The sequence below is a fragment of the Microcebus murinus genome, chromosome 5 (assembly GCF_040939455.1).
Source record: "Microcebus murinus isolate Inina chromosome 5, M.murinus_Inina_mat1.0, whole genome shotgun sequence".
Taxonomy (NCBI): domain Eukaryota; kingdom Metazoa; phylum Chordata; class Mammalia; order Primates; family Cheirogaleidae; genus Microcebus; species Microcebus murinus.
Window position 1 is genome coordinate 105,986,221 of NC_134108.1, and position 26,485 is coordinate 106,012,705.

Here is a 26,485-nt window from a genome sequence, read left to right on the forward strand (position 1 = left end):
AGGAATGAGAAAAGAATTCACAACAAATTACACATTTTCTAAGGTTGACAAATACCCAAATATCAAAAAATCTGATTTTACTGGCTGTGGGACACCTCTGAACACTTTGTTCCTCTACCTTGTTGGGCTATGTCCTCTTTGCCCCTTCCCGTGATAATGATTTTGTAATATCAGAGAGGACTAAAACGATTCCTCAATCTTTCCTATAGCATGGCTGATCAAAAATTTGTTTTTTGAATTATTGATACTTCAGAAAAATTTCTTTCATCTTCACAACTCTTATTGGCATAGTCATGCGAATTTTAGAACCGTTGCAAATGTGGGGAAAGCCTTACCAAGTCCTTTCATGTCTGAGCTAGATTACGGAACATGTCGCCCATTCCTGAACTCACCTTTAATCCTCGGGAAGAGCACGGCGTGTCACACCGCACCCGCGACCGCGAGCACACTCCCACAAGAGCACACTGCTTGGGGCAGGCGGGGATGGATGAAACTGAACCTTCCTCTTTTAAGTCCACACATCTGCTGACTGCAAGAATGTTCCAGATCTAGCATCTGGCTCCACACATTTCAAGCCTCATTTCCCCTCCACGACCCACCTCCTCCCTGTGCCAGGTTCTGTGGGGCGTGTTCACGTCGCAGTTCCTACAGCCTTGGCCTTGCGCCAACGCCGGGGTGACGGGCTCCGTGGGCAGAAAGTGTCCCAGAGGCCAGCCCCACCCCAGGAAGGCTGGCCGTGACCTGCTGACTATGGAAGGAATTGCACACCACACAAATGTGTCCCTGACTCTACTTACCCATAGCCAGATCCCCAAGTGCCACGTGGCCTCACCCAACAGGAGAGAAGTGTGATGGAAAGGAAGCTGGGATGGAAACATTTGGGATGGAAGCTCTTAACCAACTGCAGTCAAAGCACCTCACTTTCGCAAATTTTATAAAATCCTGGGAGTATTCTAACACAGCGCCAAGGCTCAATCACCAGTGAGGGGCCTCCGGCTAAATAATTCCGCAGCAAGTCACACTTCTGCTCCGCCGTATCCAACCAGCTCTGCCCCTGCCGCCCGCGCCACACCTGCCGGTCCCCTCTCCTCCACCATCTATCCTCCCTCTCCACTGGATCATGCCGCCAGCGTAAACACGTGCAGCAGTTTCTCCTCATGTAAAAATGAACTCTCGTGCCGCCGCGTCCGCCCCACTGCCCGTCTGCCTGCTGCCACTGCAGCAAAACTCCTTGAAGAAGAGGCGCGTGGGCGGCCCGGCCCCCGCCCCGTGGTCGGTGCCCAGGCCCAGACGCGGATGTTCCAACAGCGTCTCTCACAGCGGCCACTCCCTTCTCCTTGCTGCTCTCCCCGTGGCTTCTGGGATTCACTCTTCTTCGCTCTCTTCCAACTTGGCTTGCAGCTCCTCAGTGGTCTCCTTTGCAGAATAGGATCCTCCTTGTCCCCCTGGACTTGGTAACATCGAGGTGTCCCCAAGCACAGCCTCCAGCCATCTCTTCTCCCCATCTACACTCTCTTCTTCGGTGACCTCGGCCAGGCTTGTGGCTTTAAATACTGGCTGCAATTCGAAAGTGCACATCCCAAGTGCACACCACTGTTCACGGCAACATTGTCACAACAGCCAAAACACGGAAGCAGCCCCATGTCTGCCGACGGATACGGAGATGAGCAAAGTGGCACCTACAGTGGGATTATTCAGCCGTGAGAAAGAGAAATCCTGACATGCTACGACACGGGCGGACCTGGAGGACATCACGCTAAGTGCAATAAGCCAGTCACAAAAAGACAAATAATTGCACAGTTCCACTTACCCAGTCAAATCCACAGAGGCAGAAAGTAGAATGGTGGCTGCCAGGGGCTGGGGAGGGGAATGGAGAGTCATGCGTTAATGGGCCGAGTTTCGGTTCTTTAGGCAGAGAAGAGTTCTGGAGACAGATGGTGACTATGGCTGTACATCACTACATTTGATAACACTAAACTGTACACTTAAAAATGGTTGAGATGGTAAATTTCATGTTATCCCACCACCATACAGAATCTGGAAAAAGCAGTGCTCCTCTGCAGCTGGCCCTCTCCACCGAGCTCCAGAGCGGCACACCGGGCCTGCTGCACGCGTCCAGCCGGGAGCCAGTCGCACCTCAGCTCCGTCTTTCCCTCTTGACCCCTCGTGCTCCCGCCCAAGTCCTTTTTTGTTCTGGAGACAGGGTCTTGCTCTGTCACCCAGGCTGGAGTACAGTGGCGTCGTCACAGCTCATTGCAATCTGGAACTCCTGCGCTCAAGTGATCCTCCCGCCTCGGCTCCCGGAATGCTAAGGTTAGCCACAGTCCCTGGCCCCAAGTCCTTGATTAGCGGAGTATCCATCCTTCCAGTTGTTCAGGTCAAAACCTGAAAGTAACGTACGTATGATCCCTCCTTCCCTTTCACCCACTTCCAGTCTGTCAGCAACTTCTGCTGTCTGCACTTCACGGCCAGTCCCGAAGCCAGCTCTTGTCACCACCTCCCTTGCCACCTTGCAGCTTGGGCCTTCAGTGCAGGGGCCTCCTGCTTCCCCCCTCCCTGCCCTCCAGGCCACTGACCCGACACCCTCCATCGCCGGCCTCTCAGTATGGCTCTGGCCCTGTGCGTCCCAGCCCTGCTGATTTTTTGCACAGTGTCGCCCCTCTAATATTCTCTGCACTTCCCTTATTTTGCCCCCCCACACACTGTAAGCAGTAGTCTCGGTCACCACTGTACCCCCAGAGCCTGGGAGGTGCCCCCATTTGAGCTCCCGCGGCACAAGACCTTTGGGGCTTGTGTCCTGGTCATTACCCTTCCAAGTTGGGCACCTTGTCACCTGGAGCAGATCCCTCTCCTCCTAGCCTGGACTCCCTCCCAGACCGGGCCTCCCGACTCCCAGGGAGGGCCCAACCTCCCACCCTCCTCTAGAGCAGAATTTGAGTCGTAGCGACCTCGCGCGTGTTTGACTGTAACATAAGGCTTATTGCCCTTTGCAGTTCTGGAATCATCTGCTGACCTGCTATGGACAGAAGTGAGCTCGTGCTCCACACACACGCACGCCCTTCCCTCTCCCAGCCTCCTAGTAGAGTTTCACCACAGAGTTGTACCAGAGCAGTGTTATTTGTATTTACATAATTTGTATGTAAATGTTTTTCACAGCTGAGTCATGAAGGGTCTATGGTTCCTCTTCCCCGATATTTATTATTTGGCATTAATAAATTGGTTTTGCTTTTTTGTTTTTGAGAAACCCAAGCCCTAAATAGTTTTTATTTGCTTAATTTTCTGTATCTACTTCCCATCTGAGACCGCAGACCCCCTGCTGGGAGTGCAAATTAGGTGCCGACACTGGCCCCACGCGGAGGGGCCTGGCGCTGCCCACAGGCCTCCAGAGCCTGCTGCGCCCGCCCTCCCGCAGGCAGCAGTGACGATGGCTGCAGGGCAGGTACGTTTTTGGGGCCCCTGCAGACCTTTCTTGGGTATTGCTATTGCACCCACGTGGGGTTCTCCTTCTCAGTGACCCCTTCTCGGGGGTTGAGGGGTTCATGGTTCGCCCTATGTGGTGCTGATCGCTCCCTTGACCACACCCTTTCCCCGTGGCTTCCTGCTTCTCCTGCCGCCGTCCCAGGGGGCTTCTCTTCCTGCTGCGGATTTCCGAGCCATGAAAGCCTCCCTGAGGCGAGCAGCAGGGTGCTGATGGGACCCCGGCAGTGGGGAGAGCCTGGGCGTTGCAGGCTCCGAGGCCACCAACCCTCTCTGCTATTGCCCACCTGCCTGCCTCCGCCACAGGACCCTGCGCTTTTGTCCTTTTGATTGTCTCTGAGGACTTTTCATCTACCCCTGACAACTGCGTGGTATGTCCGCCATAAAGCTGTGGGGACGGGTGCCACTCCCCTGCTCCACCCCTGCCGAATGTGTCTTAAACACTTTACACAGACATGTCCTACGCACCAAAGAGTTCACACAGCAGATACATTCCTCTCAGCCCTCCCTCTGGGAAAACTTTCGTCACCCATCCTATGGGCCCTTCCTTGGGTGGGGTTTGGGTCAGGGAGACACTGTCTTCCTACCAGTACCAGGCACACAACCCCCCACAGTGACCTCCTTGCTGCTGGCACAGGCTCGGCCCAGTGACCCGCCTTCCCCCAGGGCCAGCCCCGTGGCCTCCCAGGTAGGGCCACCCAACAGAAACCAGGCAGGCAGGGGTTCAGCCTGAACACTTACCGGACGTGTCACCCCAAGTAACGCAGAAGGACTAATGCACAGCCCCGCCCCAATCTCTTCCCAGCGCCGGCCAGGGCGACACTGCACTGACTTTCTGGCTATGCCGGGACACTTAGGAGAACTGGAGATACAGAGACGGCCAGACTCTCATACAATTGGTTTAATTTTTTTTTTCAGCAGGAGAAAAAAGAATAAAGTTACAAGATTCTTTTAATATTTTCACAATGTTAAAACTAAAACTGAGCTCTAGGCTATGTGTGTAAGTAAATCTAGAACACAAAAGGGTTAAATAAGATTTTCTCTTTTAAAGATACAAGAATTTAAGCTTTCCTTACATTTAACAAACTTCACAGAACAGACACTGCAGGGGAACAAGCCCTTCCTCCCCTACGCCCAGCTCTAAGCCAGGAAGTGCGCACGGCTCCGATCCCTGTGTGTGGCCGGCTCCCAGAGCCGCTGCTGCCCACTGCTGCCTCCACGCAGCAGCCGGCGGGGCCTGGGGAGGGCCAGGAAGGTCGCGCGGCCTCTTCGGGACCAGAGCTTGGTGGGGGCCTAGGCAGGCCGCCTCACTGAGGAAGGCCATGCGGTGGCCAGAGGGCCGTGGCTTGACAGCAGTGGTAAACGCTGGACAGACCTGGCCCCTCTTGCCCTGGGCTGCCCTAGAGCAAGACACTGGTCTGGGTCCTGAAGCAAGAATTAAGGCTGGGGATTTTGCAGCGGATTCCACTCTGGTGGGGGTGGAGGGTGGGAAGAGCATGATTTCCTATTTCAGTATTTCGGATCAAAAAACATTTGCAGTTGCAGGTGTTCAGCTGTTAATCTGCAGACAGAGTTGAACTGTTTGTAGTTTTACAAAAAGGAAAGTTGCTGGGTTACACTATTCCAGTAGCCTACGTGCGGGCAGAGCCACACCGCCTCTGCAGGAGCCTCTTGCCGCCACCGACCTGGGTCAGCTGGGGCACTGGGAGCAGGGGGACTGCTGACCCCCCGGGCTTTCAAGGGAGCCCTAATCCTGTCTACTTGCACCCCCCCCCCTTCCCCACCTGGCCCAGGCTGCTGTGGCTACTGAACTCCTCTCTGCCCACCCTAGGCGGCACAGGCTGCGAAACACGCCCTCCCACTCCCACCTGCCAGAGCAAATGTCACTCCTGGAGCTGGGCCACAGCCACAAACCACTCTTCTAGACTGACCAAACCCCAGTCCCTGTGAAGTGTGCTGCCTGCCCTTACTAAACTTGCTGAGTGGTAGACGTGGCCTGTTGTTCTTGGGCTGTGGGGCTGCATAGAAATGAGAGCGGAGGCACGGCACCATCGCCCGGGCCCCCTGGAGGTGCGAGCAGGCTCCAGCTGGAAGGGCAGAGTCTGTGGGCAGCAGCTTCCCTAGTTGCTCCCAGCACTTCTACTGATCCCTGTTGGCTACGAAATGTCTTTTTAAAAACTCCCAATATAGAAATCTAGCTGCAGAGGTCAGGCTGTAGACCCCAGCCACAGCTGCTGTGCTGCCATTAGCCTTATTTGATCAACTGCCAGATCCCTGCACTTGGCAAATGGCAAACCAGAGCTAGTGGGGTCAGTGTGCTCTGGTCGCTTCTTGTGACCATGGGTCCTGTGTAGAAAGGTGGGTCTTGTTCGTGGACTAGTCTTGAGTGGAGCTAATTTTCAAAGTGAGGTTACTGTTTCTCTTCTTGTGTGATGAGTTTTCATAGTAAGTCAGGTAAAAAATTTCCATAAGAATCTGTCTCCCCACCCCCATTTCCAGCTCCATGGGAGAGCGAGGCCACCACCCAGCCCAGCCACGTGGCCAATCTCAGCAGCCTCCTGTGGCCAAGGCACGAGTGGCCGTCACGTATCCTGGCTACTGGGACTAAGGATAAGTGAAGAGGTGAATGGCCGAACATTAAACAGAGTTTCTGGCAAAGCCATGTGCGTCGTGGGAACTTTAACACCAGCTTCTACTCCTCTATTAACTCAGAGTCTCCATCTGGAACACTTTCCGCTTAAGGCTTTTTATAAGTTTGACTCCAGCAGTGACAGGTATGTGTTGTTTTAAATCCACTAGCCATGCTCAAAAAAAAATATTCTTCATGTTTTAATTTTATACAATGGCTAGCAGGCACCTTAGTAACCAGCCAGAAATCAATTTCAACCACCATCAACCCCTAAACTACAGTACCAGGATGGCTGGCTAAAGAAAGGAAACGGACTGGCTGTAGTCTGACATGTGCCCAGTACAAGGTATCTGGCTGACTTTGTCCTAAATAAGGCTAACATTAGTGAACTAAGAACAGCGTCATGTGGTGGCCATGCCCGGCCTTCAGGAGCACCCCTCCCCGATGCGCTGGCAGGAGCGCCCCACTTTCCGGTCCAGTTTCACCATTTTCATGATGGCTTCCTCTCGGCCGCGGCCCATGTGGTCAAACGTACAGTCATGCTGCTCGGGGAGGCGATGTAACATACAGAACACGTAACCTGCAGCAGCGAGAGGGACAGAGGAAAGAGTGTTAGGGTGACCTCCAAACGCCCACAGCCTGGCTCTTACCCTTGTCCAGGGCACAGAGGGGACATCTCGTGGGGGCACAACGGTCACCGCAGGGGCTCTTGCTGCTGAGGAGTTTATTGTGACACACCCATCCTGTTCCAACTGGGCCAGTACTGACACTCCACAGCTGCTCAAGTCAGTCTGACACCCCCAGAACTCCCAATTAACGGCCACTCAGAGCTGTCCCTAACTGGACCCCTGAAGTGAAGAACCCCAAGTTGACTGCTATAGTGAGACACCACCCATTCCCTTGGAAATGAGTGGGCTCCCAGCCCCCTGCCCACCATGCAGGCAGGAGAGCACAGGACTGTCAGCTCGGCACTTGCCTGGCTTGAGCAAACTGTGACATCCACCACAAGACATGCACCATCTCTCAGAGGCAGGGAGGGAGGACAAATGATTATGGCTTAAATAATAAACTACCTCCTGTACAGCAGGGCTTGGGAGGATGGTGGGAGTGATCAAACCCAACCCACAAGTGAGTGGAGACTCTCAAAGGAAAATGGGTTGTTTTAAGCGCTAGAAAAGGTATTTCATGTAAATAGAGGAAAGGACAGAAATGTTGAGCTCAAACCTCCATCTCTAAGGCACATGGCGCTTCTAACTCCATCTGGTAGGTGGGAGGCTGCAGTGCCCACACCCCCCACTTGCCCTGCCCTCCCAGAAGTGAAGGAGGCCACAGGTCCTCTCTTTTTAGAGCAGAGAAGTCCAAAGGCGACACTGTCCCAGCGAATAAGAAAAAAAGACCAGTGAAGCTGGCCGAACAAGGCACTGAGGAGACCGTACAAAGTCCTTCTGCACAGAAACCCATGCGGCGAGGGACTCGGGAGAGGCTCAGAGAACAGAAGGAAACAAAGAGCTGCATCAAGGTGTAGCGCATCCCCTCTCCACTTGCTGGTCAATTTCTAGAAGCGCTGACAGGTGTGCCTAGCACACACACCGGCTGTCCCCTGGGTCTGTTGGTCCTCTCCTTCAGGGAGGGAGGGAGGACAAGATCTGGTCTAGGAAAACGACCCGCCCATGCTGGCTGCTCCCCAGCAGTTGGATCTGGCCACACCAGCAGGCTCTATGGCCTAGCTCAGGTCTGCAGGGGTGAGCCTCCTGGTGAATCCAAACCCATTCCTAAAACTTCTCTCCCGGTGCATCTGGAGCAGGCATCCGCCAGCAGCCTGCCGGGACAGCGCTCTCCTCACTCTCTCTCCAAGTCAAAGGCATTTCTTCTCAAAGCTTTTTTTTTTTTTTTTTTTTTTTTTTTTTGAGACAGAGTCTCACTTTGTTGCCCGGGCTAGAGTGAGTGCCGTGGCGTCAGCCTAGCTCACAGCAACCTCAAACTCCTGGGCTCCAGTGATCCTTCTGCCTCAGCCTCCCGGGTAGCTGGGACTACAGGCATGCGCCACCATGCCCGGCTAATTTTATATATATATCAGTTGGCCAATTAATTTCTTTCTATTTATAGTAGAGACGGGGTCTCGCTCAGGCTGGTTTTGAACTCCTGACCTTGAGCAATCCGCCCGCCTCGGCCTCCCAAGAGCTAGGATTACAGGCGTGAGCCACAGCGCCCGGCCTCAAAGCTCTTTCTTTTAAGCCCAGATCCAGGCCATGAAGAATGGGTGACCACTCCTTGCAAACTGTGACTCATCCATCCCTACATCCTCAATTTCTTTTCGGAGCTGTGGAGGCTGTGGATTTTAGAAGAATAGCAGAAGTTGAAGCAAGGACTGAATGGCCAGGACTGACAAGAGTTTCAACAGCCTTAAGGTTTAAGATTAACTAAACATTCAATGGCCTTAACTTTTAAGATTAACTTCACCTAGACAATATTCCTCAGCCTGAGGGAGGTGGGGGTGGGTGCAGAAAGGGTGGTCTTAAATGGCCAGGGACCAACCTGCCTCAAGGATGTAGCTGACACTCACACCCTGCTTGGAAGCCTTGAGCTCAGCCTGCGTGCAAGGACGCATGCCCACTGCCTAGGGGCCTGGGCCATCCATTGTGCAAGGAAACATTATTAACTGCTTCCCAAGGAGAGCAGGGCAATATGTTTGACTCTAAATTGGGATTCGGTTTAAGGAAAAGAACAGATGAAATTTTCGTCTCCCGAGAAGCTGAGCTCCCACTTGGTCCAAAAGGAAAGTTAAGATTAATGAGCTCATGTGTTATATTTACTGTTAAGTTCATTACTTGAAGATATTGGATACCAGTTGTCTTTCTCCTAAAGGATTTCACAGCAGGAGCATGGATGGCCTCAATATGCATCCCCATCTAACAAGCAAAATGATCTTTTCATAGCAAAGCCTACCTGGTGCGGAAGAACCTGCTGCCAGTTGGGGCTTAGGGTGGGGGCACCAACAGGATGGCATCAGGATGTGTCTACAGACATTTCTACCACCAAATCCTTATTTATTTCTGTATCATCAGCATCTATAATAACAGGGCAGAAGGACCCCTGCTGCCCCTTCCCTTCCCTTCAAGATCCGGGGATGATGATTCAGGAGAAGGTCCCAGGGGCCCTTCGCTGCTTCTTTTTTTTTTTTTTTTTTTTTTGAGACAGAGTCTCGCTTTGTTGCCCAGGCTAGAGTGAGTGCCGTGGCGTCCTAGCTCACAGCAACCTCAAACTCCTGGGCTCGAGTGATCCTTCTGCCTCAGCCTCCCGGGTAGCTGGGACTACAGGCATGTGCCACCATGCCCGGCTAATTTTTTATATATATATCAGTTGGCCAATTAATTTCTTTCTATTTATAGTAGAGACGGGGTCTCGCTCTTGCTCAGGCTGGTTTTGAACTCCTGACCTTGAGCAATCCGCCCGCCTCGGCCTCCCAAGAGCTAGGATTACAGGCGTGAGCCACAGCGCCCGGCCCCTTCGCTGCTTCTGATGAATGCTGCCGGCTGAACGGAAGCTGCAGGAATGGATTACCACTGGAATAACAGCCCCTGGCTTGACATAACACCTCATTAGTCAAAGGCAGACCGATGGAGGGGAGCCTGGACTGGTTCCCTCGCCCCTGCCCCCAACGTTTGCTTAGATCTAGATCGCCTTCCGCTGGTGGGCAGGCAACTTGGTGGATTTGAGAGCCCCAGGACTGTCTGGAAAAATAAGTAGGGAGTGATAACTAGAGCAACTACCCCCAACATTCTCCCCACGCACCCAAGGATTCTTCATCCAGCCAAAATCGTCTTACTTCTCTACCCAAGTTCTGTGTACCTGGTTAAGACATACCTTGATACTTAGCTTTGATTTTTGAAAGGTGAAAACTATTAAACAGCAGGTAGATTTTGGAAACAGAACTGGTAACAATTAGAATATATGGCAGTCTAATTCACTGGGGAAAAGTCTGGGAGGAAATTTTGGAAGACTAACTTCCCAAGCTGCTGCACTGAGACTGAGGTTATGAGATGGCATAAATTAAGTTCGATTCTCTCTCCTGTCAGGATCACTCACTAAGAGGAAGTTACATGCTGGAACTTGTCCCAAATGCTGAGTAGATACTATCCACTGACAGCCACCGATGGCTGATGCATTCTGGTGTCAGTAGTTAGGAGTGGGCTGTCCTGGGTATGAGGGAGGGAGAGAAGAGGAAGAGGGTGGGAATGACTGGTGGGTGGGATTAAATCTTTATCCTCTTTTCTTGGTACCCCCAGATCTGCTCCTAGAAACTGCTGCAAGTGTTATGAAACTAAATTGTTCTCTGACTGAAGTCTAGATACTAGGCTGGGTATGCAGAGAGATGAGTTCAGGCTGCTGGGGAAGACGACTGCTCCCCATTTCAGTGATGAGCACAGTTTTAGCGCATGAGGGATTCTCAGTCTTGTCTTGGCTAGGCCAGCCTCAACACTTCCTCTACCCCATGCCTTAGAAAGTAGGTGGGGACCTTCCGGAGGGGGCCACAGAAGGTAGTGTCTAGAAGACATGAAAACATAGAGGACACAGAACTGATCAGCCAAACCATGACACTGGCTCTAGTATCACCCAGAGCATCATGCAATTCTTTCCCCCTCCATATTTAAAAGAGTTATATATTAAAATTAAATTTACTCATTCACATACATATTATCCCATGTCTACATTCTCCTTATGTAAAAATGAACTGTTTAGCAGCATATAATTTTAAAAACAATTTCAATATACATTTGTTTACAATAGCTATACAGCATACAGTGCTTTGGAGGGATAAAGAAGGATAAGGTGTAGGGGAATATGATTAAAAGAATGCTCACCCCCAAAAGAGAGGAAAATAGCCAAAGTAAAAGTTTTTGAAAACATGAGCTGCTTACTAAATGTGGTTTAACCTCAGCCATTTCCCCTGCCAAGTCACGTGACTGGCTGCCCTGCTCCTCCGAGCCCAGGATTACTGGATTTTCATGAAATACTGGCCCAGGAGGAAGCTGCAGAGCTCCTTTAAGACTGCCTGAGTTGGCCGGGCAGGTGGCTCAGCCTGTAATCCTAGCACTCTGGGAGGCCAAGGCGGTGGATCGCTCAAGGTCATGAGTTCCAAACCAGCCTGAGCGAGACCCTGTCTCTACTAAAAAAATAGAAAGAAATGAATTGGCCAACTAAAAATATATAGAGGAAAAAATTAGCCGAGCATGGTGGCGCATGCCTGTAGTCCCAGCTACTTGGGAGGCTGAGGCAGTAAGGTCGCTTGAGCCCAGGAGTTTGAGGTTGCTGTGAGCTAGGCTGATGCCACAGCACTGTAGCCCAGGCAACACAGTGAGACTCTGTCTCAAAAAAAAAAAAGACTGCCTGAGTTGTTTTCAGAAAACCTGCACAAGACACTCAAGAACCTGTGGGCGTGTTTGCTTACTGGCAATGAAGAGCGATTTGGGACAAGCCCTTGATTAAAAAGGGAGGGTGAAGCAACTCTGTAAATACTTTGTTCCACGGCCCCACCCTTCCAAGCAGGGCCATCCTGGGCACGGGAAGAGGGAGAGTAGTACTAGTGAGGAGGCCCAACCACAGCACATAGTGCCAGTCACCCCTTGCGATCTGGGCTGGAAGGTCTCCCCAGGGTCTCTGACAGCTACACCCTCAGTTTGAGAAGACCCTCTTCAGCTGAGTAGCCACCATCAAGAGGGGCACACGGAACAGGAAGGGAAGAAGAGGATGCCTGCCAGACAGCCACAGTGGCTGAACCACCACAGGCTGTCATCCCAGGGCCCTGCCCAAGCCTGTGGCTATGGACAGCTGTTGATGGGGAGAGGGCAATAGCTTCTCTGACTCTGTCACTAACGGACACACAGATTAGGGCAGAAGGCAAAGAAATACAATTCAAGACCTATCTAAACCTCTGTCCTAAAGGAATCCCACATGAATGAGAAACATAGAAGGCAGCTTTCAGGTCACTCAACCTAAACAGAGAGGCCTGGGGGGCTTCTCTTGGGATGACAAGTACATCAATGAAGGCCACTCATGTGTATTAACTAGCACATCTGGACCCATTCCTCCCAACACAGACACAGGGCCGATGGCCCCAGTGACCCGTGTTCCACAAGAGACTTGAAGACGCCCTATATCTGAAGGGTCTTGGAAACACGTTTGCAGAAGAAAACTAAACGGAGGCTCGTTCTTTTGAGATTCATAAAGGTTTGACATGCAGGTTTCTAAAAAGGCTCATCTGGTGGGAACCCAACTTCAAACTTTACTCTATAGCTTTTAAAACATCTGAAATTCATACAGTTCACTCAGATGCTCACAGCCACACCTCACCTCTGTTTACACAGGGAGGGCAAGTGGGGGTTTAAGACTAAACCTACAGGACTGAGAGCAATCTGCACAAATTCCACCATTAGGAAGAGAAGCCATAATACCCAACACCTTGCTCTAAATGCTACCAAAGTTGTAACAATATTTCCCATTTCACTAACTTATGTACAAAAATCAACTACTGTCACTGCCCAGAGGAACATGCAGTGGCATCGCTCAACCTAGCAGGTCTGTATTCTGTGGTCTCTACCTCTTGGCAGTGCTGGCATGCAGGGCGCTGGGGGCAGCTGAACCAAGACAGCCTGTTTGTCTGCTAGTTCTCTTCCCCCCACAGGCCACAGGGAAGGGCTACTCTAGGGGACAAGAGAGGTGGGTGGAGCAGAAGCCAGGGGACAGAGGGAAGGACCCGGCTTACATCCTGGCTGAGGTAGGGCTCCTTCCCTTGGCTGAGGCCCGGGGCCCCAGGCCAGCATTTCCCTCCCTGCCCTAAGAACCGACTGGGTTGGAATTGTCCTTTCCCAGAGAATTTCCTGAGGAGGACAAAGAAAGTAATGCTGAAATTCACAAAGTTTGAGTTCTTGACATTTTTATTCATTCTGTGCCAGACAGAAATGTTGCTTATCAGCTTTACCATGGGTAAAAAGCACCCCGTAAAGTTGGCAAAACTGGCAGCTCTGCACACTTTGTTTTCTTTCAGAATCCCCACTTGGAGCTCCCCCCAAGTGGCTGTTTTTGGGTTTTTTGGAGTTTTTTTGAGACAGGGTCTCACTCTGTCACCTAGGCTGGAGTTCAGTGGCACGATCCTAGCTCAATGCAGCCTTGAACTCATGGGCTCAAGCGATCCTCCTGCCTCAGACTCCAGAGTAGCTAAGACTACGGGCCCTTGCCACTATACCAAGCTAAGTTTTAAATTTATTTATTTTTTTTAGAGATGGGGTCTTGCTATGTTGTCCAGGATAGTGTTAAACTCCTAGCCTCAAGTGATCCTCCAGCCTCAGCCTGCCAAAGTGCTGGCATTACAGGAGTGAGCCATTGCACCTGGCCCCTAAGTGGTTGATTTATTAAAGCCTGAGACCTCCAGCTGCTCGGGTGTTTTTACCTCACTTGCAAGAAATGTTTTACACTTTCTTGCTCATTTGAATTTCAAATTGTCAAAAGTTCAAGCAGAACCTAAAAATACTGACAGGCCTTAGGGACTGAGGTACTGTTAAATGCTCTGCTGGTGTGCGGCCTGAGGTGGCAGTGTGCAGCTGTCTGTGCACAGAGTGTCCACCCCAGGTGCCTGCTCAGCAGCCCCCTGGCCTGAGCTGGGTGCAGCACAGCAAAGAGGCCAGGCAGGTATGTCCAGTTCCAAGGTAGATCAGAGACTATTCTTACAGACACACATGGGCTCCAGCAAACAAAACCTATCCAAGACCTCCCAAAGCCTCCTGAGTTAACCCTCCAAATCTCAACTACTAACAGGTACCACTTCATATCTAAAGTGTCTATTCAAAAAATAAATGGCAAATATGCCTGACCCACATGGCTGAAACATCCAGGGAAGCTCTTTCGAAAAAAGAATCACATTTTTCCTGCAAGGTAAAACTTTTTTAAAGCTCAGGACAGCTCACTGACCTCATAGCTCATTTGTAAGTACATGCTGAGAACAGCAGGTGGCTGCAGGAAAGCTTGTTGGAAAGCATTAGCCATTTATACTCCCACCAGCAGCAATCCCTGGATTACACCACATCCGCTGACCCAAAGCCCAAGGCAGAATTTGTAGCACAGAAATGTATTAAAGGATCTTAATGCGTTTTATTTCATCAGGCCCATGGCACACGCAAAGCAGATGCAGGTGTTTCGGGAATGAAATGTATCTGCTTTACATTCTCCTCCATCCCTGGCTTTGTATGGTGAAGGGAAAGTCATTACAACACCCCGGTAAACAGAACTGGATCCTCAGCTTGCTGAGCTGGCTGACATAGTGCTCTGCTGGGCTGAGAGAAGAAAACCAGTAGACGGACAGAAGTCAGCTGCCCAGGGCACTGGAACCCAAGCCACAGTGAAACACCAACTAGGTATTGGTCTGTCTGTTTTTCAAAGGAAGGAGAATTAGAAAATTCCACTCTACTCCTTAACAATTTAATAAAAAAAAACACTAAATAATTGAGACAGTTCTAATACAGAAGCAATCATTTGCTTTCCTACAAATCAATTACAACATCAGTTGCATAGAAGCTAAATGTTAGAACCTAAAGAGTGTGGCAGAGGCAAAGATGCAAATACCTCAAGCAAAGAGCTCCATGGGCAGCCGTGCGGACTCAGCAGAGGCCTAGAGCCCGCCCTCGCCACGAGCCATCACATGGCTCTAAGAGAGCAGTGTGTGGGGGGGGAACTGTGTCATAGTTCAGCTTAATGAAGCTCCTGATGCAGTTAGTACACACATAATTTTAAAAGTATAAAAAAAATTCATCATTGTTGATATCCTTTATTACTGTTTCTCCAGATAGCCCCATTCTTGCAAAAACCCTAATTACCCATTTCCTCTCTCCTGGGGAATATTTGTCCTGTTCCAGTAATGTCTCCTTCTATCACTTAGCTCAGGTAGCCCTCACTCTACCTGACAGAGAACAAGCCTTCCATTTACTCTTGCCTCTCCCCAGGAAAAACCTGTTTTTGCAACCTGGGGGATGAAGTGGGGGCGGCAGGATGCCCACCCCACAAAGAATATGGTGACTTGTGAGAATTCTGCCACACAAGCCTTTTAACGCCCAGTACACAGGAGAAGGGGGCTAGCTTCAGGCTCATATTCCAGGCTGTTTTATCTGGAGATGCACATATATTTAAAAACTGAGAGAAAATGGCTCAAGGCAGTTTTTGCCACTGAAATAATAACTTGGTCTTTAAACGTCATTTCAGTAGCTGAAAGTGGGTGGCATTAACCACTTGGTACCTGGGGCAGCCTTTAGGATCCCAAAAAACTCCTATAGGAGGTGCCTATACTCCTGGCTGTCCCCTCCCCCCACTTTGGGCTCTCTCAGGAGAAGAGTGTTATACAGGCAAGAAACTTATGTTTTGGGGGTGACCTTATCCTCTTTTCAGCAGGCCTTCTCTTTTAGCATTTCCTTATCCTTTAAAAGATTATCTTCTCCAACAAAGCAGTCTTCTATAAAACCAGTTCCAAAACTTCAGTGGAGGTAAGCAAAAAGGCAGTACCCATCCTATCCAGGAGCTCGTGGGGGCACAGACTAGGCCCATGGGGCAGCTCAGTTGCCAGGCTCCTGGTGCGTGGCTCACTAGGGAACCAAGACCTGTGCAGCCCTCCCTGAAGTCACTTTTGAAGGCAAGAGCCAGCTCATCCAAGTCTCAGAATCTTCAAATGGCAATGCAGTCAGGGGGTATCAGACTGCAAATGCCACACCTCTCTATCTAGAGTAACACCTCAAAAAGAAGGGAATATTTTCTATCTTTCTCTGCTGGCCTTTCAATCCACATGCTGGGGTCATAGGAGAGTACAAAGATGACAGATTGGAATTGGGAGAGACCTGTAGTACCATCCCTGTCCCTGCTGTCATGGTAAGTCCCTTAACAAGTGAACCTCAAGTTCTCTTTCAGGAATGTGTCCTTTGAACCCCCAAGTACTGGATTCAGGTTCTAGCTGTACTGCTCTGACAGCTGTGTGGCTCAGGGTGAGCCATTTAACCTTTCAGAGCCTCAGCTGTGTCTTCTGTAGAATGGGGATTTACAGAAAATAATGCCCAGGAAGCATCTGACACATTGTCAAGGCAGGCTGCCTGTTCCTGGGATGACTCTGCAAGGCGGTGTTATCCCTCTGGCCTTACACGGTATTGCTGACATGCTTGGCATCATGGCCCTGCCCCAGCCTGGTCCCTCCTCCGCTGCCCACGCAGCATTCTTCCCGCCCCAGTGGCCTTCACTTCACAATCCAGACTCCGGCTCTCTTCTCCTTCAAGAAGTCACTACTGACAACAGAGAATGAACGTGGACATATTCCTCCCAACATGGGATGTATACGTTTCCTCTCTCCCTCTCCACAAATCTGTTTTTACAGACTATAAATGCATGCTAAGTGACAAGCTCAGTAAAGATTTCTTTTGCAGATATGCAAATTTTGGAGAAACTTGATTTAAATATATGAAGACTACATGGTGCAGCCTGGAAAGCATTCAGTGGTTAGGGACAACATGAAAGGGACGTGAAAGTTTCCAAGGACAGCAGAGAGCAGCTCTCTGCCCCGGTGGAGGCATCTCCACAGGTACAGTTGAGAATTCTGCAAACTTCTCTCACAAGCACAGGCAGAGCACGTGTTTCCAAGTTCAGTCACGTACTGAGCACTTGTTGAAAAGCCTCGTGTCTACTTCCCTGAGAACGTCAGGCTGAGGGCTACAGGGGAAGTAAGAGCAAGAGAAAGGAACTGGCTGTAGACCCTCTACAATCAGGTTTTTACCCAGACTGTGCCAGTATCACATGCACTTGTTTTATGCGCTTCTTTTAAGAACGAAGTCACTCTACACACTTCTTGTTTTCACCGCAATAACTTGAAAAGGTCATTCTGAGGAGCTTAAGAGTATGAGCGTGCTTTTCTCTGTCTTCACAAAATCTGAGCTTTACAGTCACAAGTCCCACAACATCTGCTGTCCACTCTTACAAGAGAGTGTGCTGGGGAAGGAGGAACAGAGAAACTGGCTCACTGATTCTCCCCTCCCCAAACTGGCTTATTGAGTCACACCTCCCCTGGAGGAGAGGAAGCTTATTCAGTGGAAGAAGAAGGTTTTCTGCAGACAAGAGTTCAAATTTGAAGTCACACTATGGACTACAGTGAAACCCCACAATGAAGGTGCTAATCCCACAGCCCAGTTCCATTTTAGTTGGAGGGGTAGGTGCAGATGTGGCTCAGGTATGAGGACTTCACCAAATGGTTCCAATCTGGGTATGAAATACACCCCGTGAATGGAGACTAAAAACTGCTAAATTCAATGACCCTTTTCAGTTCTTATTTATTAGCATCTAGAACAGCGGACTACTCATGTGGAACCCAACACACCTGTTTACCTTGTTTTCCTTCTCTTTCTCTGCTTAGCTCCTCATTTACTGTCCTTGAAATATTAGAATTAGTGCTGAACCCTCTTTCTGTACTCTCTTCCAAGGTTTAAAATTTGAACTATATATGCTAAAAATCCTGAAATTTATCTATCTGCCCCAGACCTCTCTTTGGAGCTCCACACCTCTATATTCAATTATCTACTTGGTATCTTGGCTCAGATTTCAAGACACTTGCTAGTTTCCCACAAACCTGCCTCTCCTCCAGTGTCTCCCCTTCTAAGAGAACAAGGCCACCATGCAGCCAGTTCATGACACAAACCTGGAGTCATCACTGGTATCTTCCTTATTCTTCACATTCAGTTACCAAGTCTTGTGAATTCTAGTTCCAAAATCAAATCTATTCTCTTCTTTCCATCTCTACTGCAACCACCCAGTCAAAGCCATCAGTACCTTTTTGCCAAGGCTACTGCAATAGCCTCCTCTAGGTGGTCACCCCACATCAAATCCATCTTCCTCACAGCAGCCAAAGAGATTGGATACAACCTTGTCTGTGATCACTGCACCCCTTACTTAATGGTTCCCCACTGACTGCAAAAACAGCTTCCCCATTGTCGCATGCTCTCATCCCTGGCTGTGGCTTCCATGCCCCTTGTGTCATTTACCCCCTTGCACTCTGTGTTCCAGACACACCTCCTAACTAAATTCTTATTTATTCAGGCCTCAGCTTCAATGACTCTTCCTCAGGGAGGCAGTCCTGGACTCTCAGACTAGGTTAGAGCCCCATTATACACTTTCAAGCCATCTTGGACTTTTCCCACAATCGCTAGTCACAGTTGTCACTTAATCTCTTAACTTGTCTCCTTGGATAGATTTCAGGATATCAAGCACCATGCCTCTGTAATTTATCACATACCCTGTATGCCAAGAATAGTGCTTGGTTCACTCAAAATATTTTGATCAAATGAATGAATGAGAAGTTAATTCCAAAGAGACTGTGTTCTCTGAACCCGAGCAGACAAGCAAAGGTCAATCAGGAGCTCCAGTGGTTCAATTCAGCATCTTTTCCCTAATCTCTCAACAGTACTTGTCCACTTTTCTCTGTTTCTTGAAATACTTTCCTTTCTCATCTTCTGTGATATAACACTCCTGGATTTTCTTTCCACCTTACTGACTGCTGCTCTTTGGAACCTTTTATGGCTTCTCCTCTAAAGATTACCCCAGAATGAAGTCTTCCTGCACTTTTTCCGTATATATTCCCTCCTTTAGGTAATCTTATCTAGATCCAAGTAGAATCTCAATGCTGGTGCCTCTTAAATTTATACTTCCATCCATGAATTCTTCCTCTCAAATCCAAACTCCAATATCCAACTGCCTATTTGACAAACACCTCCAACCAGAGTGGCTAATAGGAATATTAACAGTAACATGTTCATACAGAACCCTTAAGCCTCCTAACCCTATATAGTTCATCTCCTAAACTTCCCTGCCTCAGTGAATGGCAATATATGCACCCAGCTGCCATTCAAATCAAACTTAGGACCCACTCTTGATTCCTCTCTTTCCCTTACTCCTCACACTGATGTTATTAGTGGTCTTGTTAGATCTAAATGATGTCCTCAATCTGCCCTGCACCTCCTCTTCTTCTCACGCATTCCTGAGACAGGAATGACCCCAGCATGCTGACAGAACAGAAAGAAGGCCAGCAGGGCTGGGATGCAGTAAGGCCAATGACTCCACCAGGGCTTGCTAGAGCCCACAAAGAGTGGCCCTGCTTCTGCCTTTGCTGCTCTCCAAGCTTTCCCCCTTCACAGCAGTTAGAGGGATTTCTGAATTTTTTTTTTATAAATGATCTGAGATGTACTTGTTTTATATTAATATTTGTTAATTCCTCTTTAAATAGGTAACATATGAATATAATAATTCAAATTGTATGAAATAATATTCAGCAGACATCCATTTTCTGCAGGCAAATAAGAATAAGAAAAAAAAAAGAAAAAAAAAATATTCAGCAGACAGTAAGCCTCCCATCTCATTCTCTCAGTTACCTAACCCAGAGGCTAGGCAACCATCAGTTTTTTATGTGTTCTTGAGAGTCTATGCATACACCAGCATTTATGTTTCTCTCTCAAAGGATTTTAAAAATGTAAATCAGATTATGTCACTGCTTTGCTTAAAACCCTTCAATGGCTTCTCACTATGTTTACAGTAATATTGAGACTCCTTGCCAAGGCCTGCAAGCCCTCACCTGGTCCCTGCCTGCCTCTCCAACTCTCCTTCCACACTGTGCTCCAGCCACACTGGACAGCCGTCTGCTCCTCAGCTATGCCCAGCTTGTTCCCAGCTCCAGGGCCTTTGTCGTCCTGTCTAGGGCACTCTCTTCCCAGCTCTCTGAACGACCGGCTCTCCCAGCTTTTCCATCTCAGCTCAGCTCTCATGTCCTCCCAGAGGCTGGCCTCTCCATCCCTACATGTGTCTCCCCTGGCCCTCATCACACTCTGTCATTTTATTGTATCACAGCACCTACTCCTGTCAAATATTATCTTATTATCTGTTCCCTTGTTTATTGCATAGCTCCCCCAAAGAAAAATAGCACCAAGAAGTCAGGGGCTTTATCAGTTTTATTCCCTGCTCTTCCCCTAGGACTCAATAAAAATTAGTAGAATGAATAATTTGCCACCTCAAAAAAAAAAAAATCTGAGTCAACATTTGACTCATTAAAAACAGAAGACAATTACTTCTATCAATAAAACAATGTTCAATGCTAGTAACTGTGCCCCTCCCCCTACTCCCAGGAGGTGACCCACCACCACACGGTTACCTGGGCAAATGGGTGCAGTGGGCACAATCAAAACACTATTCCTGCCTGCCTTTAGATGTATCTCATATTTTTTGCAGTAGCAGGTTTAGCTTCCTAATTATGCTTTTCTATTGCCATTATTAATATGAGCCTATATTCACTGAGCTCACTCTGAGAGGCAACACAGAACTGTCCAAGATTGCATTAGATGCTCTCCTAGAATTGAAACTGCTGTAGCTCATGATCAGAAGTGAGCTGAATACAGATAATGAAGAACTGAACACAATTATGCATTCCCAGTGACATTCATTTCCTACTCTACCCTGGTATGTTGGTCAGGTACACCAGATTCCATGGAAAATGAATCTTGGGTTTGGGGGAAGAGCAATTTAACTGATGCAAGAATATTAGTACAAACCTGGCCCTATAGTTTGTAAATCTGGACACCTATTCTCAATACCCTCGCCATGCCTTCCTGGGTAAATGTATAACACAGCAGAGTAAAGCTCAGGAAAGTACATGTCACCCTGAGTATTAAACACAAAGATACACAAACCACACTGTGTGCTGACTCACAGCTGTAATCTCCCAAGGGCTAGCGGGCTGACATGGTTTAAGAAAGATGAGCATTTGGATATGTGGAAAACAGTGTCCTTAGGATCCAGTGAGGAAGAGACCTGGTATACTCCTGAAAGCACAGGCAGCCAGGCTGTCTCCTTGGACCACAGGACCTGTCCTTAAACATAGTGCCACTGCCTGCCAACTCCCACTCTACAGCCTAGAACGCTTATCTCCTAGGCAGCAAATGCAAATATCTTGACTGATATTTAACAAAAATTTATGGCTCAAGGAGAAGATCTAATATCAGCTTGGAATGTTCATCCCTAGCTGCCCTGCAGCCCCAAAGTTCTTTTCTGGAGGAGCCGTCAGAGTAAATGAAGCCAGCCTGCCTCAGACCATGCGGAGTAGGGGCTGCTGTGGAAGACAGCTATCAGGCAGAGTGCCCCACAGGCCAGTCCCATCTGTCTCCCAGCCACCCACTCAGGCACTGTTCATTTTAGCATGTGCACCAGTTGGTGAGGCCTGTGATCTTGTACAAGGAGGTACCCACCCAAAGCAAAAAGGGGCAATCCCTGTCATCCCCTCCTTTCGACTGTGTCCCAGGCACTATGGTAGGAGTATGGCAATAAACCGTATTGTACTGGTGGCTCTACTTCTCAACTCCACTGGTGACAACAAAGAAAGAGAACACCCTTCAAATCTCAAGAGGGAATAAGCAGTGGCACCTCCCAGGCTCAGGGAGTCACGGCCAAACTCCACTCTCAGGTCAATGCCAGTGCTCTTCCCACATCCATTGTCACAGCTCCATTTTCGCCCCCTCTATGTCCTTACACTTCTAGTCTTTCTCTACTCTGTTTCTGTCTCCCCTCTCTCTGACATCTTGATTTCCCTTTACTTTTTTGTTTCTCAAGGTGCCGCAGTATCTTTGGTTGCCTTAACACCAGATTGACAGCGGAGGGAGCGCAGGCCCAAGGGCAAGCCAAGTTTGGTGACGTTGGTGAGTACACACAACAAGTAGCTGTTATCTGTGCACCTCTGATCTGCCTGCAAAGCTCACAGGAGATTTGTTCATTTCCTACTGAGCTCTTCTAATCCTGAATAGGGATGGGAATGTCTCTACAGACAAAGAAATGCAGAAAGGCAAGCCGATTCTTGGAGAAGCCAGCTGATTCAATTATTAATATTTTAGGCACTTCTTCAATCCACTATAGGGATGACACATCCCCCTTTTTCAGTTTTTTGCCTCTGAACTTTGCTCCAATATTTCATGGTTAGTCTCAACTACCCAGTTCTGAAGTGTAACAGTTCCTTCTCCCACTAGTTAGGAGAGTGCCATCACTCAGCACATATTCCCAGCCTATCCAGGGCCTGTTCCTGTTGAGTCTGTGGGAATGTACCATCTGACAGGACCTGTGGGTCCTGTCTCAGGCACCTCACTCTCTAGCAGCATGGTTTGAGTCTCAGAGACTGAACAGTTCTACTGCCTCCCGACACCAGGCACCATGTGAGAACCAACAATACACAAACACTCCATGCTTGGATGTCTGGTTATTAAACAGATACACTGACTGGTAAGGCAGCCTTCTCCATATCTGCCATCCAAAAGATGGCAGTCGTCTCCAAATGCAAATTCTCTTTTTGTAACACTAGCTATAGTATCGATCAACACCAGACTTTATTTTGTCATAGAATCCTATTCAGGCTCATTGCTGGTGACAAGATAGCAAAACATGAAGTGGCAAGGCTTTTCTTAAGAGCCTGTGTCTTAGGCTCCAGTAGTTGAGGAGTAAGCGCTGTCATGTGATCTTATCAGGACTGTAGTCTGCTTAGGTAAAAGCACTTTCCAGAAGCAGAAACCAACTTCATTGATATTGATCTTCTGAGAAGAAAGGTGCTATAGAAATCTCATCTAATAAATAAAGGATTCAGGCTCCAGTGTTGGGCTGTCAGTCCAGCAAGGGAAAGAAGCTATCAAGCTCAAGGAGTCAAAAGTATTTATTGGTCACCTGTGCACTATTTACAGAGCTCTATCCTAGGGGCTGTGTGGAGGAGAAGGAAAAAAAAGAAGTCACTAGTTCCTGCCTTTAAAGACAGCTGGAGACACATGGAGGGCAAAACAGCTGAAGGTCATAGGAGCAAAGCAAGAAATCAACTGCAAATAAAATCAATACAATTCAGCGATGCGTAATAAATCGGAGGCACTAAGGGGAAGTCAACTGCATAGGGTATCCTGAAGGAGGTAACTTTTCAAAAAATATGAGGTCATGAATTAGCACTCAGGAGAAAACAGAATGTAGATGTCAACAGGAATTAAGTGCTACTTTCCCTCATATTACCCAGATGCAGTGGGAGACAAAAAGGTGGCAACGCTGTGGACCCAGTCCTCCAGAAGCATCTCATCTAGATGTGGTAACAAGCGGCATATGGGACACAACTAAAAACAGTGCACTGGATGACTACTCATTAACATCATCTTAAGTGGGTTTTGCACAGTAGGGTACTCCATTGTTACCATTCAATGTTCAATAAAAAACAACTCTAAAACGTGGATGTGGTTAAGCAATGGGCTAACTTCTATATGGTTGAAAATATGTACAGCCCATGCTTTATTCATCTTCTCACTCTTTAAGGCACCCCATGGGCCAGTCTAGGGACATGAAAAAGTGTTGGGATTCTAGGAGTTCAATAGACCTGGCTCAAACCCCAGGTACTCCCTTCATATTTCTGAGTTACTAAAACTTCAAAGGCTGAGTTTTCACCTCTATAAAAACGGAGGTACCATTTGTCCAACAATGCTTTTATAAGGGTTAAATAATATAAAACAAGTGCAGGCACCCAGTATATAGTAGGTGATCAATGCAGCTATTCTTTTTCCTTCACCCAAAGGATGATGACTGCAGGATGCAGGGTGCTCACAGTCTATTTAAATGTTTACTAAGCATCACTGCACACCAGGTACTGGTACACCTGTAAGAGCTGAGAACCACAGAAAAATAAGATATGGCCCCTGCCCTGCAATATTCACGGTTTGGGGGAAGGATAGACATGTAGACAGACACAGATAATTTCAATATGCTCAGAGAAATATATCATAAACAGAGGTCCACCATGGATCTCACAGAAAAGACTTTTGTGCAGGTCATAAGGAAATCACAGGGTTTGTTTAAAAAGACACTAGATTTTATGAAGGCTTCGGGTCAGGAAAACTGTGGAGACAAACACTTAGCCCAATCTGGCATTCCCATTTCTGACCCTGTTCTTGATGTTTAAATACCAGTTCTTTGGTCCTCGTGAATGAACCTGCTCCTGGAGGAAAGGGGCTGCTGGAAAGTCCAAGCCACTGTGTTCAAATATGTAAAGAACAGGCTTGCAGAGGAGGAAAAGGATTTGTGATAGGTTGCTCTGGAAAGCAGAGTGAGAAGGAAGAAATATGTGTCATCTAAGGAGACTGGGTTTAGTTCAGTGGCAGAAGCACCTAACAGTCTTAAGTTGCCCAGCAAAAAGAAATGCCATACTCTCTCCATGCTGGAAATCCATACAGTGGCTGGATTACCCACTGGGGCACTGCTGCTGGGATTTCTGCAGCATCAGCCCAGGGGGCCGGATTGGCACCAGATGGATGACTTCTACGGTCCCTTAAGTGCTTGGATTCTATGTCAAAGAGTGGCAGGTTTATTAGGCAGGAATAAGAGACTAGTGTGGTTATAAACAGGTTTGTGACCTCCAAAGAACCCATTTTATTCATGCCCAAGATGAAACACAGGTTTTATTTATGCAAATACACCCTTCCCCAAAGTTGAGTATTTAATTAAACCCACAAGCATACCAAATAATTTAAATTAAACCAAGCAAGCATGCTACTCTGATAGTATATATGTCTTGTCTGATTTTTTTTCTTTCCAGCAATAAAAATTCAAGGGGGAGAAAAGTATGCAAAAATTAATAATGCTAAGGTTCTCTATCTAGATCTTAGTCCTTTAGCCAAATAATCCACTGGGAAAACCCTGAGGTGGCATGTGTACCCTGGGCCTCAAGAATTTACATGGCGACTGGCCCAGTCACACTTGGTGCTTGGGCCTACTCCAATATACTATTCCAAAAGGGCTTTCCCCTAATGATAACCAGCAGGCTCACCAGAACACCACATTTCTTTGATCTTAATTTTTTTTTTTTTTTTACATATTAACACTGACTGGGTACCCATCAGAGGCCACATACTCTAACAGGAGTTGTGGGAAGCTATAAAGCAACATGCAGTCCTGGCTGCTGCGGATTTTAAGTCTGGCAGGGAATAGGAGACCAGTGGAAGGAAGGCATGCATTATACACTCATGAGGTGTAAATTTCCAAATGAAAGACAATGGAGTTGACTGGAACTGATATGAAACTTCACTGATGTGGGTCTTACTCATTTGAAATTTCCAGTAATTCTCTTTAGTTTTAAATTACCTTTGTGTGTCCTATGAAAAACTGAGTCTACCAAGTGTATAGGCAGTATATCAAACTTTGAGGTACACCAGAATCACCTAAAGGACTGCAGTTTAATTTTCTAAAAAAGGAGCATCCCCTCTACCAGGAACTCTGAAGTACTGGGCTGAGGCCCACACTTTTTAGAAGAACCTACTGGAGTGACTAAGAGTGCCTAGCAGCAGATATTTGCATTCAGTGTGCTAAACACAGATCACTTTTCACTATACATTAAAGGCCCTGGAAAGAACATCTCAGGTATTAATAAAACTTCATGAACAACTTAATATTTTGAAAGAGAAAAAACTTTAAATCCCATTATTTTCCATAAATATTAACTACTTCGTATGCTTTTATTTTTTCTTTTTTACCAAAACCAGTCTTTATTTGGTGGCATGGCTGAGAAGGCTCCATACAAGGGCCACAAGTCCTTAGCAGTTTTGGAAGCTGAACTAAGAAGAGGCTAAGGGAGTCAGGTGTATTAGTTTGGAGGCGAGACCAAGACATGTACTTCAAAAGAGACATGCTGGGTTCAGTGGAGCCAACAGGTGGTATAAGTAGCTGAGACCTGATCTTAAATTTGAGATCAAAGGCTGCATGGAATACCACTACCTAACACATAGATGTGATCTAAGGCCAGTGACACTTCTGGTATCAGTTTCTTCCTTTATATTTTTTTAAAAATGAGGCTGGACTAAATGATTGCTTAGGCTCCTTCTAATCCTAATGGTATATGATTCTATTATCTACCTACCTATGTATTTTTGTGATTTTACATTTAATTCAAACAAAATCTTTCCAAGTATCTCTCAGTGAGGTTTGCTTTCATCACCTCAAGAAAGAAAAACCTGGATCAGCCTCTTGGATAACTGTTATGATACTGGTTGGAGAGAAGAGAGCCACTCTCAGGGTACAGGCTCTCCCCTCTCTGGCCTAACAGGCACGTGACATATAACTACACACAAAGGGAATATGCTTCATCTGTAAGCAGAAATGAATCTATGGGATGGCAGAATTCTTTATAACATAACTTTGTTGACCTTTAAAGGCCACAGGGTAGCCTACCATTGGCTAAATCATCTGTTTTTGGAGAATGTATTTGAACATTTCCCATGTTTTCCTAGAATGTATTCATCAGCTACAACTTGTGAGGGACAGCTA

General features: G+C 47.8%; 1 protein-coding gene across 1 annotated transcript in view; it reads right to left on the bottom strand.

Moving 5' to 3' along the window:
- Nucleotides 1-6,293: 6,293 nt before the first annotated feature.
- ZFAND3 (zinc finger AN1-type containing 3) overlaps nucleotides 6,294-26,485 on the bottom strand; it is a 321,862-nt gene continuing 301,670 nt past the window's right edge. Inside the window, exon 6 of the mRNA XM_012746789.3 lies at nucleotides 6,294-6,686. Within this exon, the coding sequence (XP_012602243.1) occupies nucleotides 6,532-6,686 (155 nt within the window). The 3' untranslated portion in view covers nucleotides 6,294-6,531. The remainder of the gene's footprint in view (nucleotides 6,687-26,485) is intronic.